Source organism: Fundulus heteroclitus, chromosome 2 (assembly GCF_011125445.2).
Source record: "Fundulus heteroclitus isolate FHET01 chromosome 2, MU-UCD_Fhet_4.1, whole genome shotgun sequence".
Taxonomy (NCBI): Eukaryota; Metazoa; Chordata; class Actinopteri; order Cyprinodontiformes; family Fundulidae; genus Fundulus; species Fundulus heteroclitus.
Window position 1 is genome coordinate 20,348,941 of NC_046362.1, and position 21,962 is coordinate 20,370,902.

The window sequence follows — 21,962 nt, forward strand, 5'->3', positions numbered from 1 at the left end:
AGGCATTTCAGCTTTTCCCTTTCAAAATACACCACCAGATTTTTTTGCTCTTTCATAAAATTTGTAAGGAGAGAAACATCAACAGCAATGCATATACTGTCAGCATTAATCCAAAGAGGCCGGTCAGTATGGTTTTAGTTTGCTACGAAAGATCAGGCCTTCCTACGTGCACTTCTCCGCTTTTTTATTCTGACATTCGAGCGGAAGTGGTGTTCTGCTGAGCCCGGCTCGGATCAGATGAGCGCCAGCGCCTGGAGCGCACGCACAATCTGGGGATAATCGCAGGTGGAGAGGCCGGGCTGAATATCTGCCAGCCACAGGGGCGACAGAGGCAGGTGTCGAGCGGTGGTCGGACAGAGGGTTTATCTCGCCGGGTTCATTTATTATACAGGCAATCCTGCTGGATCGAGGTTTGATTTCCCCAAATCAAATTGAATGCTCCTCTGCGCGATCCACAATGCGGTCTTCGGCTCGGTTCGTCGCCCGATGCGCTCTCATCCTCCTCCACACGCTCTGCTTGATGGACGGAGCCAAAGGACAGCAGCAGTGCACTGAGGTGAGGGAATACAGCAGATGTCTTGTGTTTATAGTGATGCCAAAGCTGACATTTAGGAACAAAGACGCGTCGGCTAGTTGTTGGGGCTGCAAACAAATTAAGTGGATAGCCTGAATACGATTAAGATGGATGAAGACACATTTCCGGGTTGGTTAGTGATAATGTGTTTATGTTAAAGCCCCTATAATAAACGGACAACAGATGGGGAGCCATCTTTAACCGCCGCTCCGATTTGTAATGATTTTGTTAGCATGAGTCTATGATGAGGTCTGGGGAGTGTTGAACTTCACCACTCAGAGCTGTTCAGGCTGTTATCAGTTTCCTGCATGGACTGGCCTTTCCTTCCCTGTGACTCTGGTTTCCCTCAACACCTCCTCAGAAGAGGCTGGCAGCGCAGTCACACATACAAGCAGCAGATAGAGGCAACATTCCTCTAAATTACTGGCTCAAATGTTGCTCTCCTGTTATATATGCAGCAGGTCGTGGCACCCTTTCATCTGTGGCGTTCGGTTCTCTGGAAGCAACATTGTTTTTGAGGGATGATGAAGTGTGACATCGCAATCCAAATGCCTTTTTGACAGGAAAACAGATCCAAGTCTGACTTTGCTAAATGAGTGCATATAAGGATAGTATATAAAAAGGATACTACAACAAAAATTCAGCTGGATTACAAAGTATGGATTTACTCAGCAGGACTTTACAAAATAGATTTTTTTTAAAGTGAACCGAAGGAAAAAAACAACGTTTAATTCTGCTCTTGTATGTATTTGGGTGTATGACATCAGAAGACGCAACATGAATTGTGCTAATTAGCTGGAATTGGTCAACACTATGGGGGATGAGAGTTGGACTAATTCTAACATATCTTGTAGCATCTGAGTTGCAAGGGGTTCAACTTTCACAAGTTTTAGCCAGAATCTGATCGCCAGCTTGTGGATCATTTTCGGCAGACGTTGCATGTGATGCTGCATTTCTGCAGGAGACATCACTGGTGCTCAAAAATAATCTTAGCTGACCATATGGTTTTCAGGATGTCTGTCTCCAGCCATACCAAGATAAACTCCTTTTTTAAGGAGCACTTTGATTTAAAACCTAGGAAAAATGAAGAAAAATATTACAAGCTGATAAACTTAGATGTACTCTGATGAGATATTTTACATGATTTCACTAGAGGCATAGCCACATGCAAGCTCGTGTCTAGGAGGGGGGATTTTGTCTTGATTTTATGATAAAATAGCAAAGAGAAAGAAATATTGACTATATTGCATTGTGTCATAGGAGAAAAAAACAATCTGATTCAGTTTGATTTATTTCATAGAACATTCTTACTAGTTGCTCTGAGAAATACAGAAAAACGTCCATTTATGTCATTGTTAACAATTTCTGTGGGAGCAAAAAGAGATGGTCAGGGTTCAGAGTAGCACAAGTCAGTAGAATACAAGTATGATCCTGTTTCGTCACCTCGCCTTAGATGTGTTCCGCATGTGCTTTATAGTCGTTGCGATTTGGCTTTGGCTCCATTTACAGACAACGGGACGCATCTGCTGTCGTAAATAATAACAAGCCAGATATTAGGCCTGCTGTCTCCATACGGAAAAGGAGCGAGGAAAAACCCCATTCAAGAAAATGAATCGACTAGATTTCTCTTCATGTATTGAATACTGAAACAGTTGCGTTCAGTGGGGAAATGTTAAAAATAACCTTCTCCGCTGCCGTTGTCCCCGCTGCCATCTCCATGGTGATAGTATGTTATGCGCCCTGGCCCGGGGAGGGGTCAGCGCTTAAGAGATAACAGCCAGAGCAGGCACCCTTGGCTTGTTTGCCTTCTTTTGAGTCAAGTGGTTATGGAAAGGGATATGGGTGTCTGTTGCGACTGCGGTTGCGCTTTTATGCAGTCTGCTTTGATTTGGCCGGATATTCCCACTGAGATGACTCAGCGCTCTGCTTTGGAGGGGGTAACCTCTCACAGTGATGACCTGCCTCTGGCCCTCATTGGTTCTTTTTGTGTAGTGCCAATCCCGTTGTAGCGCTGGATGTCTTATGCAGATGCTGTGTGTATCTTTGACAGATGGACTACTACTATGAGTACACGGAGTGTGACAGCACAGGATCTCGGTGGAGAGTGGCCATCCCGAAGCATCCCGGGTCCTGCACCGGACTACCGCAGCCAGTGAGGGGCACGGAGTGCAGTAAGTTGGAATCTTTTTTCATAGTTTGTTATAGATATTGTCATTTTTAAAATCTATATAAATGCAGGTGTGAATGAACAGGAAGAATAATGGAATAAAGTAACGTTACAGACACAGCTCACTGGTGGATTGGGCTTTTTTTTTTTTTTTTTTTTTTAACAGGCTCGTGTGCACCGCATGTGGTCCTCGGGGCTACTTGGTGCCCGCGGGCCCCATGTTGGTGACCCCTGGTCTAACACATAGGAAAGCAAGAATAATGCATTAAATCACTGTATTGTTTTCTGTTTGCCAGTAGCTATGCCAGTCACACACTATGTGATTTACTCTGCATATTTTATATTTTTAACTGCTCCCCATTTTTCTTTGCAGAAACAATTGACATAAAGTATCTTTTCTCTGGCATGATGCTGCAAACACCATGTTTTAATGTGGGGATGGTGTGTTCAGGGTGATTTTTCAATATTAAGTTTCTGACGCACCTTCTGATGTACTTGTAGACCGTGTCTTGCTGGGGTTTGGTGTTTGGCTGTACTCCTTACATCAGGGGTGTCAAACTCATTTCTATATGGGGCCCCTTTGGCGTCATGAAGTCATTAAAAGGGCCGGTTGCACGTGTATAGACGATACTTTTCAGAATTTCATTCCAGTTCACATAGAAGTATAAAAAATGCACAGTAACATAAAAGTAGCAACCTTAGGCCCAGTTTGTCTGCAAAAAAAGTTGATATTGGGGTGAGATACCCTTACAGGAGGCACAGTTTTAGCCACTTTATACACTTTAAAAGGATATATACCTCTACTTTATGACATGATATGCCTTTTTTTTGGCTCTTGTGGGCCGGATAATTTACCTTGACGGGCCAGATTCGGCCAGCGGGCCTTAAGTTTGACACCTGTGCCTTACATTTTCAGATGACTTGCGAGATGTTAGAAGCTCGAGATGTTGTTTCATAAAAAAATTTTTTTGTGTGATGGTTCTCTCATAATGTTGCATTTCAATTCTAGGTATGTTACAACTGACCCAGGCAGCGTGTTGCAGGGAGAAAAAGCTACATTCTTTAATTGCAGAAGCATGTAACCTCTTAGAATTGTGTTTCAAACGACTCGGCTTAGAATTGCTCCAAGTTATAGACAGAAGTCACAGAAACATTTTCTCTGGAGGTATCAAAAAATATTTGAATCCTTTTTTGGCTTTTGGGAAGTTGCCCTCATAAAAACCTTTTGACAATGGATCCAGGAAGATGGAGTTTAACTATGTAATGAATGCGGATCTTCTGCAAGGTGTTGATGCAATTATTCTTTTAGACTCACTTAGAACCTGTTTATCCTGTTGAGTTAAAAAAAAAACTTGTTCATTTATGTGAGATCAGATTATATCCTTTTACCCATAGTGATGTAACACTATTGTTACATGAATTTGCTGTTGTCTTAACACAAGCTTAATCTTTTGTTACTCTATATTTAACAGATTTTAAACAAGGAGATAGAGAACCATTTCTAGGTTCTTACCTTTCACATCCACAACTGTATAGGTGGCATGAAATATAGAAACTAAGAAAAGTCATAAGGGTTGTCTCCAACCGGAATCTGTTTACATTTCCTATGCCGTATACCTGTGAAAAAGTCAAAAATTGGTGCAGGGTAGGAAGGCTCATTGTCGTTCGTTTTTGTTTTTGTTTCCTTCTTCCTTCCCAGCCTTCAATTAACTTCACTGAGAGAACACCCATTTCTTGTGTGTCCTTGTTAGCTGGCATAATTCTCGCCTAGTATATCCACAGATGGATCACCATCTTGAAATCAACAGATGCCATCTACAAGCACTTTCATTCACTCTTGCTTGTTATTGACATTTATTTTACTTACATTTCTCAAAAAAAGATTTTGGATTTCTTTGTTTTGTCAGTAAGCCAGATCAGGTATGAGGAAATGCTGACACTGTCAAACAAACCCTTAACACCACAACTTGATGGCTCTGGGGAGAGAAAAAAAAAAGCCCAGAGACAGACACAGTGTGTAACAGGATGTAAGGATTAAGCTCCTCCACGGCTGTGCTGCAGCAGTGATTTGCACCGCTGTTTGTCTGCCAGCTTTACCCTTTCTCAGCGTATCTGAATTTAACAAAATGTGAGGGGAAGTAGGATGAGGAATGACTTATTTATTGTGCAGTTCTTCCTCTCCGTCTCATTTTGTGTCCTCCTTTGCGTCCCCTAGCCTTCTCATGCAAAGCCGGGGAGTTCCTGGAGATGTCTGCTCAGGAGTGCACCCAGTGCGCAGCGGGAAGCTACTCCCTCGGCAGTGGTATCCGGTTCGACCAATGGGATACGATGCCATCTGGATTCAGTAGCCTGGCAACTTCCCTGGGGAATGACCTCCACAGAGATGCCCAACTCAGCTGCAACAGGTTAATGAGTAAAAAAAAAAAAAAGAGAATCGTTTTGCATCTGTAACATATATTTTTATTCACTTCATTATTTTTATTACAGTTCTTCCTGGGTGCCTCAAGGAAACTATCTGGAGTCCAACAGGGACGAGTGTACGGTCTCCCTCATTTATGCCGTTCACTTGAAGAAGCAGGGCTCTGTCAGCTTTGAGTATCAGTATCCGGATAAAACCCTGTTGTTTGAATTCTTTGTGAGTAACCCACAGGCATTCGTTTTCATTACAAGCAGTTCTAAATCTTGTTGGTAATATATATGTATTTGTTTTTGTCCAAAAAAAAAAAAAAGATCTGATTATTTTCTGCTGATTTTTTGTTTAGATCCAGAATGATCAGTGTCAGGAGATGGATCAGTCAGCTGATACCAAGTGGCTCAAGCTCACCAATCATGGGGAATGGGCAACCCACACGGTAGGTGTTTCACATTCTGTGATGAGTAGCACAAACAAAGGACAGATTTTTGGCAGCTTGCCCTGATCTTCTAAAATAAATGCTTTGAGCAGCAACAGTGGGTGGATACATGCAGGAAGCCGCTTAGTACACAGGAGGACACTGAAGTTACGAAAGGCTGTTTGCTGTAATTTTCCTGCCAAATTATAAACTCAGATAATTAATTTGGGTTTATCATAGTGTTCACAAACAGGTTCCATGCCTTTTTTCTTTAGTTGGTATGTATGTAGGTGAGCTAAAATATTTTAAACATTTATGAACCAATTCTGTTGAACATTTTTTTTATAATACGGCATCTAATTTCAATAAATCTTTATGTATAACAGAGACCACCATGAGGTAGCATAGAATGTCATTAATTGAATTTGACCACGTAATTATTAAATTTTTTTGCTTGTGTTATTTACTGTTCAACTTTGATCTCTGTACTTCCAGTATACCACAGCCATCAAGTATAAAAGTCAGTGTATTGCAGTATTTCCATACAGAAAGGGAAGCTCATATCTGTTACACACAGAGTGTTATATTTTAAATGTTTATTTGATTCTGAACATTATTTGATAATTATGGCTTACGGCTAATAAAATGCCGTAAGATAATTTTCAGATAATTATATTACACATCACCATACATACACATGTACATGACCATATGTAAATAGATATCTGGCAGACCGAACGCCCCCTACACAGAGAGTTGAGCCACATTGGTAAAGAGGCTGACTGTTCGCTGAATGCTGCATCTAATCTTATTAGTGGAAAGTTGGGTGGAAGGAAAAAGTTTGGTTAAAAACGATACACATGCATCAGTGATGATTGCAGCACAAACAGGATTTTGAAGTCTAGTAATTTCAAGAGTTTGCGTGAGATTAACAAGGCCCAGACTGACAGAACTCAGTTCCACAACAGCTGCAACACACACAGGACTGGAGTGTTGCTTAGTGGCCCAAAGGTTTGTTTTCAGATGAAAATGGTTTTTATTTTATTTTATTTTATTTTGAATCAAGGTTTTAGAGTCTGGATGAAGAGTGGAGAGGCACAGAATCCAAGTTGGTTGAGGTGCGGTTAGATTTCCACTGTTTGTGATGATTTAGGGAGCAATGCATCCGTTGGTGTTGGACCACTCTGTTACAAGTCCAATGTCAGTGCAGTCATTACTAGGACATGTTACATTTCTGATGACAACCTTTGCTTGAGATGCTGATCTGTTGACTTAGTAGACTTCACTGCCAAAAGTACCAGTACTGGCTTTAATAGACATGGTATTGCTGTTCTGGATGTACTGGAAAGCTGGCCTGGCACAAAGCTGGCCATAGGTCCTCCTGGCTCATGGAGGATCTATGAGGTATTGTCAAGAGGAAGATGAGACACCAGACTCTCCATGTTTTTCTTGATTTGAGGATTTTATATAGTTGATGTATTATGTATTTTTGAATTTACGGTTTTAAAGTAGTTTAACATTGAGATTGTTTGAATGTGTTTGGTTCTTTGAAACTTGTATGCTTTGCTGCTGTCTTGGCCAGGACACTCTTAGAAAAGAGATTTAAATCTCAATGAGTCTTTTCTGGTGAAATAAAAGTTAAAAAAAAAACATGATCTGAAGGCTGTTATTAAAGGAAACTTAACAATAGAGCCACATCACGTTGATGCCGTGATTCATGCAACAGGAGCCCTAACCAAGTATTGAGTTCAAAGACGATACAGCACGCGATCATACCTTTCAAAACAAATTAATTTCATACACAGATGTCTCTGCAAGTCTAGTTGCAGAGACATCTGTGTATCAAATTCATTTGTTGGTCGGGTTTATGTAATGTAGTATTTTAGTAATCTTCCGTAATTTATCTAATTAATGTAGTCATTTTCTGAGAAACAATTTGATGTTTTCGTTAGCTGTAAATAATAATGATAAAAATGAACAGCAACGAGTGAAACATTGAAACATTCAATGAATGAATCATATTTTACCTTCAGCGAGATTCTAAATTTATTGAGATTCGTCTGTGTTGCGAAATGCTTAACTGAAATTTTAAGTGAATTTCTGCAGGTAGTTTCAGATGCCAAATAAAAACCAGTTGGATCCTCCAATAAGCAAATCTATTGTGAGCTGATGATGCACGGTGTGTGTGGTTTTTTTTTTTTTTTTTTTTTTTTTTTAGGTGGATTTGAAATCTGGCACCAACATCTTGTACTGGCGGACAGGAGGTGTGGTGATGGGGTCCAACGTGGTGAAGCCCGTGCTGCTGAAAAACATCCAAATAGAAGGTCAGAGACGAGCAACTTTCTCCCTGTTGGCTACAATTTGTTTGTGTGGCAAAAGGACATTTTAGAAACGTATCCGATGTTCGTTCCCTTTTCTCATTTTGTATTTTCTCTCTACAAGGTGTTGCCTACACATCAGAGTGTTTCCCTTGTAAGGCTGGGACATTCAGCCGCGTTCCAGGCTCGTCTGTATGTGAATCCTGTCCTCGGGACACCTACTCTGGCCACGGAGCCAGTTCATGCACTCCGTGCAACACTAGCACTCAGTACGCAGGTACGGCTAAGCGGTTGTATAGCTTCATTCATTAATTTAATAACCACTGCCAAATTTACTGCATTGTAGTATGCCAAGTAGACTACTTACTGTTTGTACTCTGAAACACAGAGTATACCTGAAGGTACATTTTGACTATGGGATCAGGAACATTTTTCCAGGGACTTCTTTTCCCAAAACATTTCTCTTCACTGGCCGTTTTTCACTTTAGGCCAGGGCCTTTTAGATCAGTAGATGCAACTGTGTCTAATTGACTAAGATATGCCAACGATTGAAATCTCAGAATTAAAAGCTATGATTTTAAGCGATGAAGCTAAAACAAGGATTAAGCGATTATACTTTGTAACTAATGTTGTTACATTACAAAGTCCCTGGAAAGCTGCAACTGCAACAAACTTGAAAGAGATTTGTGTTCTCTAGCTTATAAGATACTGCAGCGATCCGGACTAAAACAAAGGGTTTTAGCCATCTCTTCATACTTTATACTGTGAAACTACTAGAATCCCTTTCAAATTAGAGAAGGCTTGAACATTCACAAATATTTAACAAATAAATTCTTAGAATTGCGTTCCAAAAGAGCTTTAATGAAATTCAGCAGCAGCGCCTCGTCCCTTAAAAATCCGTCCGTGATCTATGGGGCCTGTGCCTTTTAAAGATATTAATTTAAATGAAGGTTTTGCTCTGTCTTTTTCTACAGACCTGCGTAAACGGGTATACACTATAGTTTCAGTCACTCTTCTAAATTGCCAGTATTACTTGCATTTTGTTTTCCAATGCCCATTTTATGAAAAATACAGGCAGCCATGTCAGTTATTCGTGCATTTTAAAAAAGGCCAGTTACCTATTGCCCATCCTAGTGGGTGTACCTCACAGAGGCTTCCTGGTCAAGCAGACTGGGAAGTAAAAATTAGGTCATGGATGTCACCTAACTTTCCTTTTCTACTGTACAGGATACAGATCCAATAACACTGTAAGGAGAAAATAAAACTAAAACAAGTATCTGAATTCTCAATACTTATTGGTTTATTCTATTATCAATAAGCCAAAAAAAAAAAAAAAAAAACTCACACTAATTTATTTGTCAATGATGAGCAATGTAATCTGTGGCGTCTCTGCATTTGGGGCCAGTGGGGCCAGGCCCCACCAGATGTCGCTATGGAGCTCTATGTTCACCATAATCAATGGGACAGGATCGGCCTTTATAGAATAATAAAAAAGAAAAAAAAAAAAAGACAGATTCCCTTCACAATAAAATTCTGTTTGAAACACGCGTGTCTATATTTTTAAGTCTGCCAGAAAACTGACAAGCTCGGTAGGCTACTTCCTCTTAAGGCGCCTTGAAATACTGGAGATGCACACGTTACGTTTACGTTCTGCCGGGTAGTGTTGGACAATCTGGTGTTAGTTGACCTTGCTGGCTCATTGATGGATCGATGTGAATATTTTCTGTTCAATAAATGAACATTATTAGTGAGCCTTTATTTGTAATTTTATGTATAAAATTTTTATTACGTTTAGCTTATATAAAATGTCATGTCTAGTGTGTTGGTTTATGCTAATTTATCTGTTTTATTTAAAATTGATCAAAGACAGGTTGTTTTAATCACAGAAAAATTAGTTGCTGCTAATAGGTGTTGAGTTTTTGTGCCCCTCTGAATGGAATTGAGTTTATGTGATGTATTGTCTAAGATAGGTGTTAGGAAAAACCTCTAAAAACATCCTCATTTGATTTAATTTGAATTTATGTAAAATTTCCCTATAGAAAATGGTCATTTTATTTAATCCTCCCCCTTACTAATGCTTCTTTTGTGCCTTGGATAATCCCGTTTTGCCTGACAGAGGAAGAATCGGCTGAGTGTAAGAACCGACCTCCTTGTTCCAAAAAGGACTATTTCCAGATCCACGCACCATGTGACCAGGAAGGCAAGGTGAGGGAGAAGGTGGCAATTCAAACATGCTGAATAGACGTGTTCCGTTATCGCAGTTTCTGATGATTGTGTAATTTTAGACACAGGTCATGTATAAGTGGATTGAGCCCAAGATCTGTCTGGAGGGTGTCTCTGGAGCAGAGACGCTGCCTGAGAGTGGCGAACAGGAGGAATGCCCCCCGTGTAACCCTGGTTTCTATAACAATGACACGGCCACCTGCTCCCCTTGCCCAACCGGGACGTACTCTGACGGGTTAAAACGTAAGATCTCTTTATCATTATTTTTTTGATTTTCACCATCATCCTGTTCTGTATTAGCCAGTAAACTTAATAGTGTTTTTTAATATTCTTTTTCCAGCTTGTCAGAGGTGTCCAGCAGGTACAGAGCCCATCCTGGGCTACGAGTATAAATGGTGGAATGTTCTTCCATCTAACATGAAGACCTCCTGCTTCAATGTGGGCAACTCTAAATGTGACAGAATGTCTGGTGGGTAGTCTTAATTCTAGCCTTTTCTATGTGTTTGGTGATACTGGCACTGGTTTTATCTGATATCTTTCTGGTTCCGCTCATCTTTTCGCATTGACTTTAAAATCATACTGCTCACTTTCAAGGTCTTAAATGTTTGTGTTTTTTTCTGAAGTATTTAGCTGACTGGCCAGTCTCCACACCCCCAGCAGACCTCTGAGTTCATCTGGGCAGATCTTATTAAACGTTCCCAGAACGAGAATAAAGATGACTGCGCATTTTGCAGTCCCCTTCTCCTTCTGTCGAACAGCCTACCTCTATGAATGCCCAAAACCTTTTAGTCCAAGTTGATTTTTAAGTGGCTTTTTTAAAAACCAGGAGTCTGTTTTTAACTTCCTAATCTTGTAGGACTTACAAGTTATCTTGTAAATGAGTTTTGTGTCTGGCCTTTAAAACACTTGTTTTTAATGTGCTATATAAATAAAATTGGCCTTGACCAATTTGTTAAAAGGCGATTCCATAATTGGGCTAGAGGAAGCTGAAAGCACCAAAGTGATTAAGTGTGATGGCTGAGCTGATCTGTGACTACTACCACAGAAAAATAGTAAAATCTTTTTTAGTCCTGTTAAAGAAATGTTTTTATTTACTGGCATTAGTTAAACCTTCTATTTTTCTACATACCATAATATTATCAACACAGTAATAATAAAAAAAACAAAAAACGTGCTCTTTCCTAACTGATTGCAGTGATTGGTTTGAATTATTTACTAATGACGGTAGATTAATGTTAGATGATGTTATTTTAACGCAAGTTGACAATTACAATTGCTTTTTAAATACCCAAGTATTCTGCTATTTTTACATACTTGGCCTCTGATGATTCAGACTTTCTAGTAATCTTGAGCAATCTAAACAAAAAAAAGATTTCCTCCTAAACACAAAAGGAGTTTTAGCTTTTTTAGAGCCAAAGTAAAATTTTATTTGATGCCTCAAATAAAAGTCCAACCAAAAGCAGGTGTTCAAATATAAATCTAAGCAGAATATCTGATATTGCATTGGTAGATTGATGGATATCTTCATAAATCCAAAAACCATATTGCAGCTTGTCTCCTCTTATCCAACGTTGTTGATCACATTTGTGGTCTTTCTAAACCCATTTGGAAGAAAATATTCAATAAACTCCCCACACGGAAAGCCAAAATTAATTGTAGATATTAAGACAGACTTAGTATAATACAGCCAGGTTTACACAAATGAAGATCTTACATACGAAATTTTCAAACATGATTAATCAAGCTATAAAACATAAATTGTAATTTTAAATTAAGGGGATTACACACAATTACACACATTTAGAGCAACACTGAAGTAAGAGAAGTAATTTCAAGGTAAAGAAAAGGCATAACTTTTTGAAAAAATTTGAAATGTAAAAGAAGGGTACTTTGAGAAAAATACACAACTCCAAACATAATGCATTTACATTTAAATTTATTTTTATTAAACCAGTTTATTAACAGGGCTGTACAGTGGCGCAGTGGGTAGTGCTGTTGCCTTGCAGCAAGAAGGTCCTGGGTTCAAGTACACCCTGGGTCTTTCTGCATGGAGTTTGCATGTTCTCCCTGTGCATGCGTGGGTTCTCTCCGGGTACTCCGGCTTCCTCCCACAGTCCAAAAACATGACTGTTAGGTTAATTGGCTTCTCCAAATTGTCCTTAGGTGTGAGTGTGTGCGTGAATGGTTGTTTGTCCTGTCTGTCTCTGTGTTGCCCTGCGACAGACTGGCGACCTGTCCAGGGTGTACCCCGCCTCTCGCCCGGTGAACGCTGGAGATAGGCACCAGCAACCCCTGCGACCCCATGAGGGATAAAGCGGTTTGGAAAATGGATGGATGGACAGTTTATTAACATATCAAGTCAAAATTACACATAAATAATCAAATTTTAATTGAAAAATGTGTTGTTTGTTTCAGTAAAACCACAAACATCCTCAATGAACTGATCTGGATTTTGTGAAAGTAACCTAGGGTGCAAATATGAACATATAAAGGTACAATTGGAATATAAAACCCTATGCAAATATTACCCATAAAAAAACTATTAGTTTTTTTTTTTTCATATTATAAGCTGCAGCTTTTAAAACTTTGTTAAACATGTTAAAATAAAATACAACCTTTAAAAAGCATGAAGAATTTAGTTTGCATCCATCTCATTAAAATGAGCTCAATAGCTTGATAATGTATGTTTTAATTTAATTGTTAACAGAAGGCTAAACACCTTTACATTTATTATTTCCTGCAGTTGACTTCTGGTTTTGCATATTTTTGGCGCCCCCACCTGGTTAAATACAGACCTCTCAGAAGTATTCATGAGGTTGAGCAGTGGCAACTGATTCAAATGCTGGATATAGTAAAAGAAATGCAACACCTGCCCACCTCTTGGTACCGCACTTAAAAAGAAATAAAACCATAATAATATGTTCAGTAAAAATATTGAAGTACCTGTTTTGTTATAGTCAACCAATGAATTATGTGAACGTGTCGCGGCTGCCCTCATGGCCTTTTAAAGTTGGTTTATGTTGTGTTTCCCCTATTTTACTTACCATTTTTACATTCTGAATTTTTATTTAAAAAATAGACGTACAATATTTATGTATCCGAGGTGTGCTGCTCAAATCTATAATTCATACTTTTCCTCTTTTGATAATTACCTGCCCGGCTTTCTAAGGTACAGGAAAGTGCCATCACCCACTTTTTGAATGATTAGTCTAAATAATTGCTCAAAAATTGGTTTACCAACAAGAGAAATAAACAGGTGTAACCTGATATAGTTGATACTTCCTTTGTAATCCACTTTCTTTATTTTTTTGTTTACGCTCTCACACGCACGCACACACATATGCACACACACACTAGGCAAAATGTTTTCATGGTCATGTACAAGGACAAATAAAGAAACTGACACAATCCAAAAGAAGACCTCTAAAGGCAAGAAAGCCAAACCATTTAAAACAAAAAGTAACTGTCTCTCCTCGTTGCTGCTGCAGTGAGAAGAATGTAGGGCTGAAATGTTGATCAAAAACAGATGAGATTAGCTGATCTCTGGTTGCTGACTTTTTCAGGTTGGGAAGCAGCGAGAGATCATATTCACAGCGGAGCAGGCGGCTCCGATAATGATTACCTCATCCTTAACATCCATGTTCCTGGCTTCAAGTGAGTGCAGTCACATCACGTTCCATTTGTTGTCTCTAAGCTCTCTGTTTCTCTCTGCTGTTACTGATGCCATCCTTTTTCTCCTCATTCTGAACATCAGGCTGCCAACGTCGGTGTCGACCCAGTCAGTGACAGAATTTGGCCGCATCACCTTTGAGTTTGAAACGGCGTGCACGGCTGACTGTGAGTTCTACTTCATGATGGTGAGAACGCCTCCTCACGTAGCTTTGCCGCTCTGCTTATAAATATAAAAATACTTGTAGACCAATGTTTTTTATTGGATTTTTTTTTTAGGATATTAATAGAAAGAGTACAACAGTTGTTCAGTCATGGGAGAAAACGCAAAAAAGACAGACCTACACGCATGTCATGACGAAAAATGCCCCGGTTTCCTTCACATGGGCTTTCCAGAGGACAAACCAACCTTCAGATGTAAGTACACCTGCTGGTACACCTGAAATCCCCCCACCGTGGGACAAAACAGGATCTTTCCATTCTATTCTTTCTCAGAAAGAATAAAAGTCTTGCGGATATTAAAACTCTTGAAGTAGCAGTTAAATGGAGGTCTAAAAAGGGTTTTCAGCCATCAGTACGAGGATCAAGTGGGAGATACTGCCGTTTTTTTTAATGGATTCATTAAAATGTGATCCTACACCGAGCCTATTTGGGGAATGGTTATTACACAAGCAAAGGAGTGACTGACCTCTGTTGCTACATGATCATCCAGGGGAGTGTAAATCAGGAGATGAAATATGTCAGAGTTTTGTTACCTGGTACACAATTTTTTTTTTTTTATAAAGAGCTAAACACCTATTTTCTAGGGAAGAGGATTAAAGTCAGAATTCTGACTTTATTCTTAAAGGTGATGCGTTTAGATTGATTAAAATGACTAGAAAGTCTGAATCATTAGAAGCCAAGTATGCAAAAATAGCAGAATATTTTGGTATTTGAAGAGCAATTGAAATAGTCAACTTGCGTTAAAATAATATCATTTAATATTAATCTACCGTCATAAGTAAGTAATTGAATAGACTTTATTTTTATTTTTTGAATGGCCCTTATCCTCTTCTGTAATTTTCTCATTACTCTGAATAAAATATTATTGAGATTGCATTTAAAAGGATATTATTATTATTATTATTATTATTATTATTATTATTATTATTATTATTATTATTATTATTATTATTATTATTATGCTTTTTCACAGTAAAGTTTGTAATAGTAATAATAATAATGTTACTCTTATAAGTAAGTTTTAATGGAAGAGCTTGGGCACTGTTTTCCTCCTTCAGGTACGTCGGTACGTCAATGATGTGGCGCGCATCTTCTCCATCACTGTGACCAACGCTGTTGACGGCGTGTCCTCCAGCTGCCGGGCTTGTGCCCTCAGCACGCAGGCCTCCAGCTCGGGATGCGTACCCTGCCCACCTGGACATTACATAGACTCGGTCACCAGCAAGTGCTTAGAGTGTCCACGCAACAGTTACCTCCAGCCTCACGGGACGTCGGGTTCTGACGCCTGCAAAGCCTGTGGGCCAGCCAGCAGGAGCGACAAGGTTTGTAGACAAGGTGCAGATTGATGGCTCAAGCTGTTTCTCATTTTAGGAATGCTTGGGTGGAAGACTCACCGTATAAACTGTGTTTGTGCTTTCCAGGACCACAAACTGTGTTACAGTGACTGTCACTTTACCCACACAGAAGGCAATGTCACGCTAACTTTTGACTTCAGTCTACTGGGCTCAGCGGGATCGCTGATGAATGGTCCAAAGTTTACCTCCAAGGGAACCAAGTATTTCCACATGTTCAACATCAGCCTCTGCGGAGGACAGGTGCGCGCAGAGAAACACCCACTCCTAAGTGTAAACAACACTAAAATTTAAAGATTTTTTTTATGCACAGATGGAATCCCTTTTCTCTGTATTTAAGGATCACATGGCTGTATGCTCAGACAACGTTACAGACGTGTCGGTCTCCAGTTCCCAGGGCGAGAAAGCCGAGGGACCCAGCGCTGTGAAGACCTTCATATGTCAGTCAACAATAATCCCAGCCAGCAGGCAGGGATTCCACTCTGCGCTCTCTTCTCAGTCCATTAACCTGGCTGACACCTTTCTTGGTAAGTGAACATCGGATCGCTCACTGGGAGAGATGACTTCAACTACATTTGTTGTTCTGTTTTTCTTCAACCATGTTTTTGCTTTAAAAGTCAACAGAAAGGCCGTCAAATATAGGTTCATTTAAAGACTAAAGCTTATTGAAAACTCGGTGACTGGACATGCAGGGTCGTTGGGGGAGCTGGTGCCTACCTCCTACAGTTATTTGGTGAGAGTTAGGTTATACTCTGGACAGGCTGCCAGTACATCACAGGGCAACACATAGAAACAACCAAGGTCATAACTAAGAGCTATGTAGTTTAACCAGTTACCCCGGCAGTCATGTTTTTGGACTGTGTGGAAAAATCCTAGTTCCCAGAAAGAACCCATACATGCTTGGGGACAACATTCAATTCAATTTTATTTATATTGCGCCAATTCACAGCAAATATCATCTCAAGGCACTTTACAAAGTCAAATTCAATCAAATCATCTAGACAGATGGGTCAAAATGTTTCCTATCTAAGGAAACCTAGTAGATTGCATCAAGTCTTGACAAGCAGCATTCACTCGTCCTGAAGGAGCGTAGAGCCACAGGGACAGTCCTCTGCATTGTTGATGGCTTTGCAGCAATCCCTCATACTGATCACTGCAAAAACGGAACTAAAAATAAGTAAAATGTTCTTTTAAAATGAGTGTATTTGTCCTTGATTTGAGCACATAAATAAGATGATTTGCCAATGGAATAAGATTTTTCCACTTAAAATAGGAACAATTCATCTCCATCTTATTTTAAGTGCAGGGTATCTAATTATCTTATTTTAGGGGTCAAAATACTCATTACATTGGCAGATCATCTTATTTACCTGTTCAAATCAAGGACAAATACACTAACTTTAAGAACATTTGACTTATTTTTAGATCCGTTTTTGCAGTGATGCAAGCATGAAGCGACAGTGGAGAGGAAAACTCCCCTTTAACAGGGAGGAAAACCTCTAGCAGAACCAGGTTCACTGTGAACAGTCATCTGCCTTGACCAACTGGGGGTTTGAGAAGACAGAGCAGAGAGACAAAAAGCACAGAAGCACACATTAATCCAGGAATCTTTTCTATGTTATATGGTAATAGCGGATGATCTGTCTCTCCTGGATGATGTCACATCTAACAGAACGCCAGACCAGGCGCACCCACTATGAACAAAAAAATGACAGAGCAAAAAGTTTAAAGTTTAAAGTTTAAACAACAACAACAAACAATGCAAATTGGAGAGCAGTTGGAAAACTCAGCAGAGTGAGAAAAATAGATCTTGATGTCCTCCAGCAGCCTAACCCTAAAAAGGAAACGGAAAGTTTTAAGCCTAGTCTTGAAAGTAGACAGGGTGTCTGCCTCATGCAAGAAAGGCTCCTTTAGACCTTTAGACTCCTGACCTTGTTCCTGCAGGGCAACGGTGCTAACCATCGCTCCATTGTGAAGCTCTGGATACATAAATACGGTTCATTTTATGCTGTTTTCTTCAGGTGCAACTGTAGATGATAATCTTGATGGAATACAAGCAAGGCCGGCTTTGTTTCCTAAGAAGTCTAAAAAAGTGCCTGATGTCAATTTCTTCTACAGGTATTTTTTTTATCACATAATTTAGTTTTAGCAAAGAAAACAAAGTTAGACATGGACATTGTTTACCTTTTGCATCCCACATTTCTATTTTTGTTTTTCTATTTATTTCTTCTGTTTTTGTCAAAGATCTTTAGAGGGAACTTCGTCTTGTGAGTCCGGTCGGAGTACAGTGGTGACCCTACGCTGTAATCCCGAAATGAGCACTAAAGGAGTGGTGTCAGTTCCCAGGTGTTGCATTTCTCTGCTGCTGCATTTTAGGCGCCAACTATGTATTTAGCTTTCTCATCGCTGTTAAGGTTACAAACGTTAGTGCTGTTGTTATGTTGTTGACAATAAAGTAATACAGTCTTCTTTTGGCTATTCTAGTGAGTGTCCTGAGGGAACGTGCGACGGCTGCACCTTTCATTTCTTTTGGGAGAGCTCAGGGGCTTGTCCTACCTGCACTGAGAGAGACTACCATCTGATAGAGGGAGTCTGCAAAGGAGGACATCAGGTACATTTGCGCGTTTGGCAAATAGCATCAATTAGTCAAGATCTTTTCTTTTGACTCTTTGGTCCGACTTTAAGCTTTAAAACAATAAAGGATCTGAGTCAAAATCAGGAAACCCACAGTTCTGATTCTGGTCGGTTCCTTTCATGGTTCTGTCCAATTAGTTTTTATTTTGGTGTGTGTGTATATGTCTGTGTGTATATATAGATATATGTGTGATCTTCCTCAGGACATGCTGTATGTGTGGACCGAACCGAAGCTGTGTATAGGGGGCGTAACCTTGCCTGAAAAGAAAACTGTGCCATGTGAGGGTATGGAGTTCTGGACTCGGCTTGGCGCGGGCATGGGCATTTTTACTGCAGTGTTGCTCGTCTGCCTTACCTGCTACTTTTGGAAGAAGAATAAACGGTACCTCTCAACACCGCACCATCTTTTCTCTTTTGCGTTCTGCATTCCCACCCCCCACCCCCCAAGATTCCTTTATATTCCAGTATTTTCATCCATGCTGCCCTGTTTTTCCTCTTCCTAAGGCTTTTTGTCATTCACCGTCGTTGTTGTTCCCTCCTGTTTGGTTTATTTAGCTTAACGTCACTTAGCACTTACCCCTTTTCTTAGATTTTCTCCTTTCTTCTTCATCTGTTTTTAGATTTTCTTGTAGTTTTCAGTTTCTGTTATCTGTTTCTTCTTTCCTATTACCTTTTTTTTCTTATTGTTTTTAACTTTACTTTTCGTCTTTTCCTTTTTTTGTCTACCATCCCTTTTGGATTTTTTTTGTCCTTTTTGATCTTTTTACCTTTTCCCATCCCTTTTCTCAATTTTTTGTTTCCTATTATTTAAATTTTTTCCCATATTTTTATATTTTATTTTCTCTTTCCTTTCTTTATGTGCTTTTATTGATTCCTTCCTTTATTTTTCCATTTCTCCTTCCTTCCTTCCTTCCTTCCTTCCTTCCTTCCTTCCTTCCTTCCTTCCTTCCTTCCTTCCTTCCTTCCTTCCTTCCTTCCTTCCTTCCTTCCTTCCTTCCTTCCTTCCTTCCGTTTCCTTTCATTATGCCTTTATGCTTTAAATTCATTTGCCATTTTCTTGTTTCCTTTTTCCTTTTCCCCTTCCTCTCATTTCTTCTCTCTTGTCTTCTTGCTCTCATTTCCTAGATCCTCTTCTTTTCTCTTTTAATTTCCTACCATTTTACCATTATTTTCTCATTTCCTTTGCTTTCTTCTCCTTTTAGTTGGCTTATTTTTTTCCTTCTTTCTTTCCTTTGTTTTTACATTTGCATTTCCTCGTTTTTCTCTTTTAGTGTCCTTTTCTGCTTCCTTTTTTTTCTTGCTTCATTTTCCCTTTCTTGTCACGTCAGTTGTCCATGTCTTCAACTAGACCCATTTGCCTTTCTGCTATCGATTCACCTTCTCGTCTCTTTGCAAGGCTGGAGTACAAGTATTCCCGGCTGGTTATGTCTGCCAATAAGGACTGTGAAATGCCGGTGGCTGACAGCTGTGCTGTGATGGAGGGAGAGAACGAGGGAGACATGGAGGATGAAGTTGTATACACCAAACCTTCGCTGCTTGGCAAACTCAAAGCCATAGCGTCCAAGGTGAGAGTCGTAGCACCATCACAGAAAGAGATGTCTGACTGTGATAAAAGCTTTCAGACAGCTGCAGAATAAACACCTTTGCTTCTGCTTTCAGGGAAATGGGGAGCGTTATGAAAATGTGCAGCTGAACTCGTCCCACTCGAAAGCATTGGTGTGGAGTTAGAGCTGTGTGAGCAGGAGCTGGAAGGAGAAAAAAAACACTCTCCACCGGGTGATCCACTTTACAAACTGTCCCTGTTATGAGCTTTGGTACCTGCAGTACCGCCTGTGTGTACAAATACATCCAAATATGCGTTCTGCATATAAAGCCAGGTTCAAAGAAGTCACGCTAACATGGTGGCCTTAAACCTTGGTACAACAGAGCCATAGTACTGTGACACAGGAGTGTACGACACTTCTAACATTTTCTGGCTCAATCTTTTGTTGGAAAATGTTCTTAGAGAGCTCAGGGTAATACAAGGTAACGTGTGAGTTCTTGTTAAGTTTGGTGTAAATGTATTTAATTCTGTATCATGTTCTTTTTTTTTTTTTCTTTGGTTGTGGAGATACTGATGTCAAGACACACAATGACTGTTGGCGTCTTTCCATATCCCATAGATCAACTATCAGATTGGTTTGTTTTTGCCTATAATAATGGTTTTGTCATTTGTTTGTTTGATTCTTTCGCTTTGTTGAAGTCATTGTAGTGAGGAAATAAGACGGAGGACTGAAAATGAACATGCTATATTAAGCTGTTGAGATTGTGCTTCAAATAAATGACATATTTATGTATAAATTGACTCTGTGTGATTAAATTGTCAAGTTTAAAAGTCGTTTTAAGAAATCAGCTGCTGAAATGGCTATCAGGCGACTTTGGTTGTGTGCGTGCGTGCGTTTGTGTGTGTGTTTTGACCTCATAACGATTCAGCTGTGAAGTCACACTGGTGAGCAATTTGCACCAAATGAAAAGATCAATATTACATTTAAAATGCGGTAGGCCTTACTTTAGAGTAAAAATAACTGTGACATACTAATCCATCACGGGTCTAGTATGGAAAGAAAATTCTAATTTAATTTAAACTTGGTTGCTGCTCCACAGAAAAAAAAAACATGTAAATAAGTGTTTACACAGAAGATTTTATTCTGGTTAAAGAATAAATGCAGCATAAAACGTCCAGAAAATGTAAAAAGGGCCATACATTACTGTCAAAATCTGAGATTTATATATAGTGTTTAAATGGATACATAACCTTATTTCTCTGCCTGACATTAGGTGAGACTAATACGTTTTGTGGTCAGTTAGGATTACCAAAATCTAATTGCTAAATGCCACAATGAGGAGAGAACATTTTAGAGAACTTTTATTAAATTTAAAGCCTTACATTCCTTTAAATTTTTGCAGAATTATCTTTCAAACTGTTTTGGGCATCCCTCCACAAGCCTCTAAATTATTTACAAGAATTTAGAGCCAATCCTCCTGACAAATCTGGTGTACCTGAGTCAGGTTTGTAGAACCACCTCTTCAGCCATGCCTGCGAATGCTGTGTGAGACTGAGATCAGGGCTTTGTCATGACTGCTCTTAAGAACTTTGTGGTTCTTAAGCAACTTCTGTATTATTGGGGTCATTGTCCATTAGGAAGACCCATTTGCGCTCAAGACTGAACTTCCTGGCTTACTCTTATTATATAGTTGGGATTTTGCTCCCAGGCTTACAAGCGTTCCCCTTTTTCTTCAAGATTTTACAAGGGTCATTACACTCAAGCTCTTATATTTTAGTCTCATCAAACCACTGAAGATGTCACCAAAAACTACTATTTTGTTTCTTAATGTGTTTGCAAAGTATAATATGCTTTTTTATGTTGCTTTTTGGAATATTGGCCTTTGAGTGGCTCCTTTAGCTAGTATCCTCAGGGTCTCTTTTGCTTTTGACCTGGAGTTAATTCATACATTTCACACCGAAAACACATTTATCTCGGAGACAAATAACCTCTTTCTTTACTGAATGGTATGATGTGTCTGTGTTTACCACCCTTTATGCCTCTGAAGGCCTATTTGGAAATTTAACTCAAGGATGAGCTGAATTTGTGGAGGTCCACAGCTCTCTTCCCCATCTTTGTGATGCTTTTTGATTTTTTTTCCATGATGTCACGAGAGACAACAGATAGTTAATGGTCTTGGCTCAAAATAAGTCCACACATCTGCCTCCATTTAATTTCTACAAGGGATTAACAATCATTTTTCTTTAATTTGAATTGTATTAAAAGAAAATTACAAAGCCATGACATAGTCATCCATGATCTGCCAATATGTTTTACTGCAAATTATGTAGCACTTTTTCTTCCATTATTTGAAAATTCATAAACAGACCCGGACCGGCACCTAAACTGGCAGGCTGTGCTAGGAGAACGTTAATCAAAGAGCAAGTAA

The 21,962-nt window shown here is 39.5% G+C and overlaps 1 protein-coding gene across 1 annotated transcript; it reads left to right on the forward strand.

Moving 5' to 3' along the window:
- Nucleotides 1-232: 232 nt before the first annotated feature.
- si:ch211-233h19.2 (uncharacterized protein LOC565175 homolog) lies at nt 233-20,334 on the forward strand. The gene is made up of 22 exons (XM_012882110.3): nt 233-556; nt 2,625-2,745; nt 4,957-5,146; nt 5,229-5,376; nt 5,504-5,593; nt 7,791-7,896; nt 8,015-8,167; nt 10,007-10,095; nt 10,176-10,356; nt 10,454-10,582; nt 13,677-13,767; nt 13,868-13,970; nt 14,062-14,199; nt 15,063-15,326; nt 15,426-15,599; nt 15,697-15,883; nt 17,378-17,474; nt 17,601-17,702; nt 17,841-17,967; nt 18,194-18,372; nt 19,387-19,555; nt 19,650-20,334. Exons 1-22 carry the CDS (start codon nt 458-460, stop codon nt 19,716-19,718), a joined length of 3,006 nt encoding a protein of 1,001 aa, XP_012737564.2. The 5' UTR covers nt 233-457; the 3' UTR covers nt 19,719-20,334.
- The last annotated feature ends 1,628 nt before the right edge of the window (nt 20,335-21,962 follow it).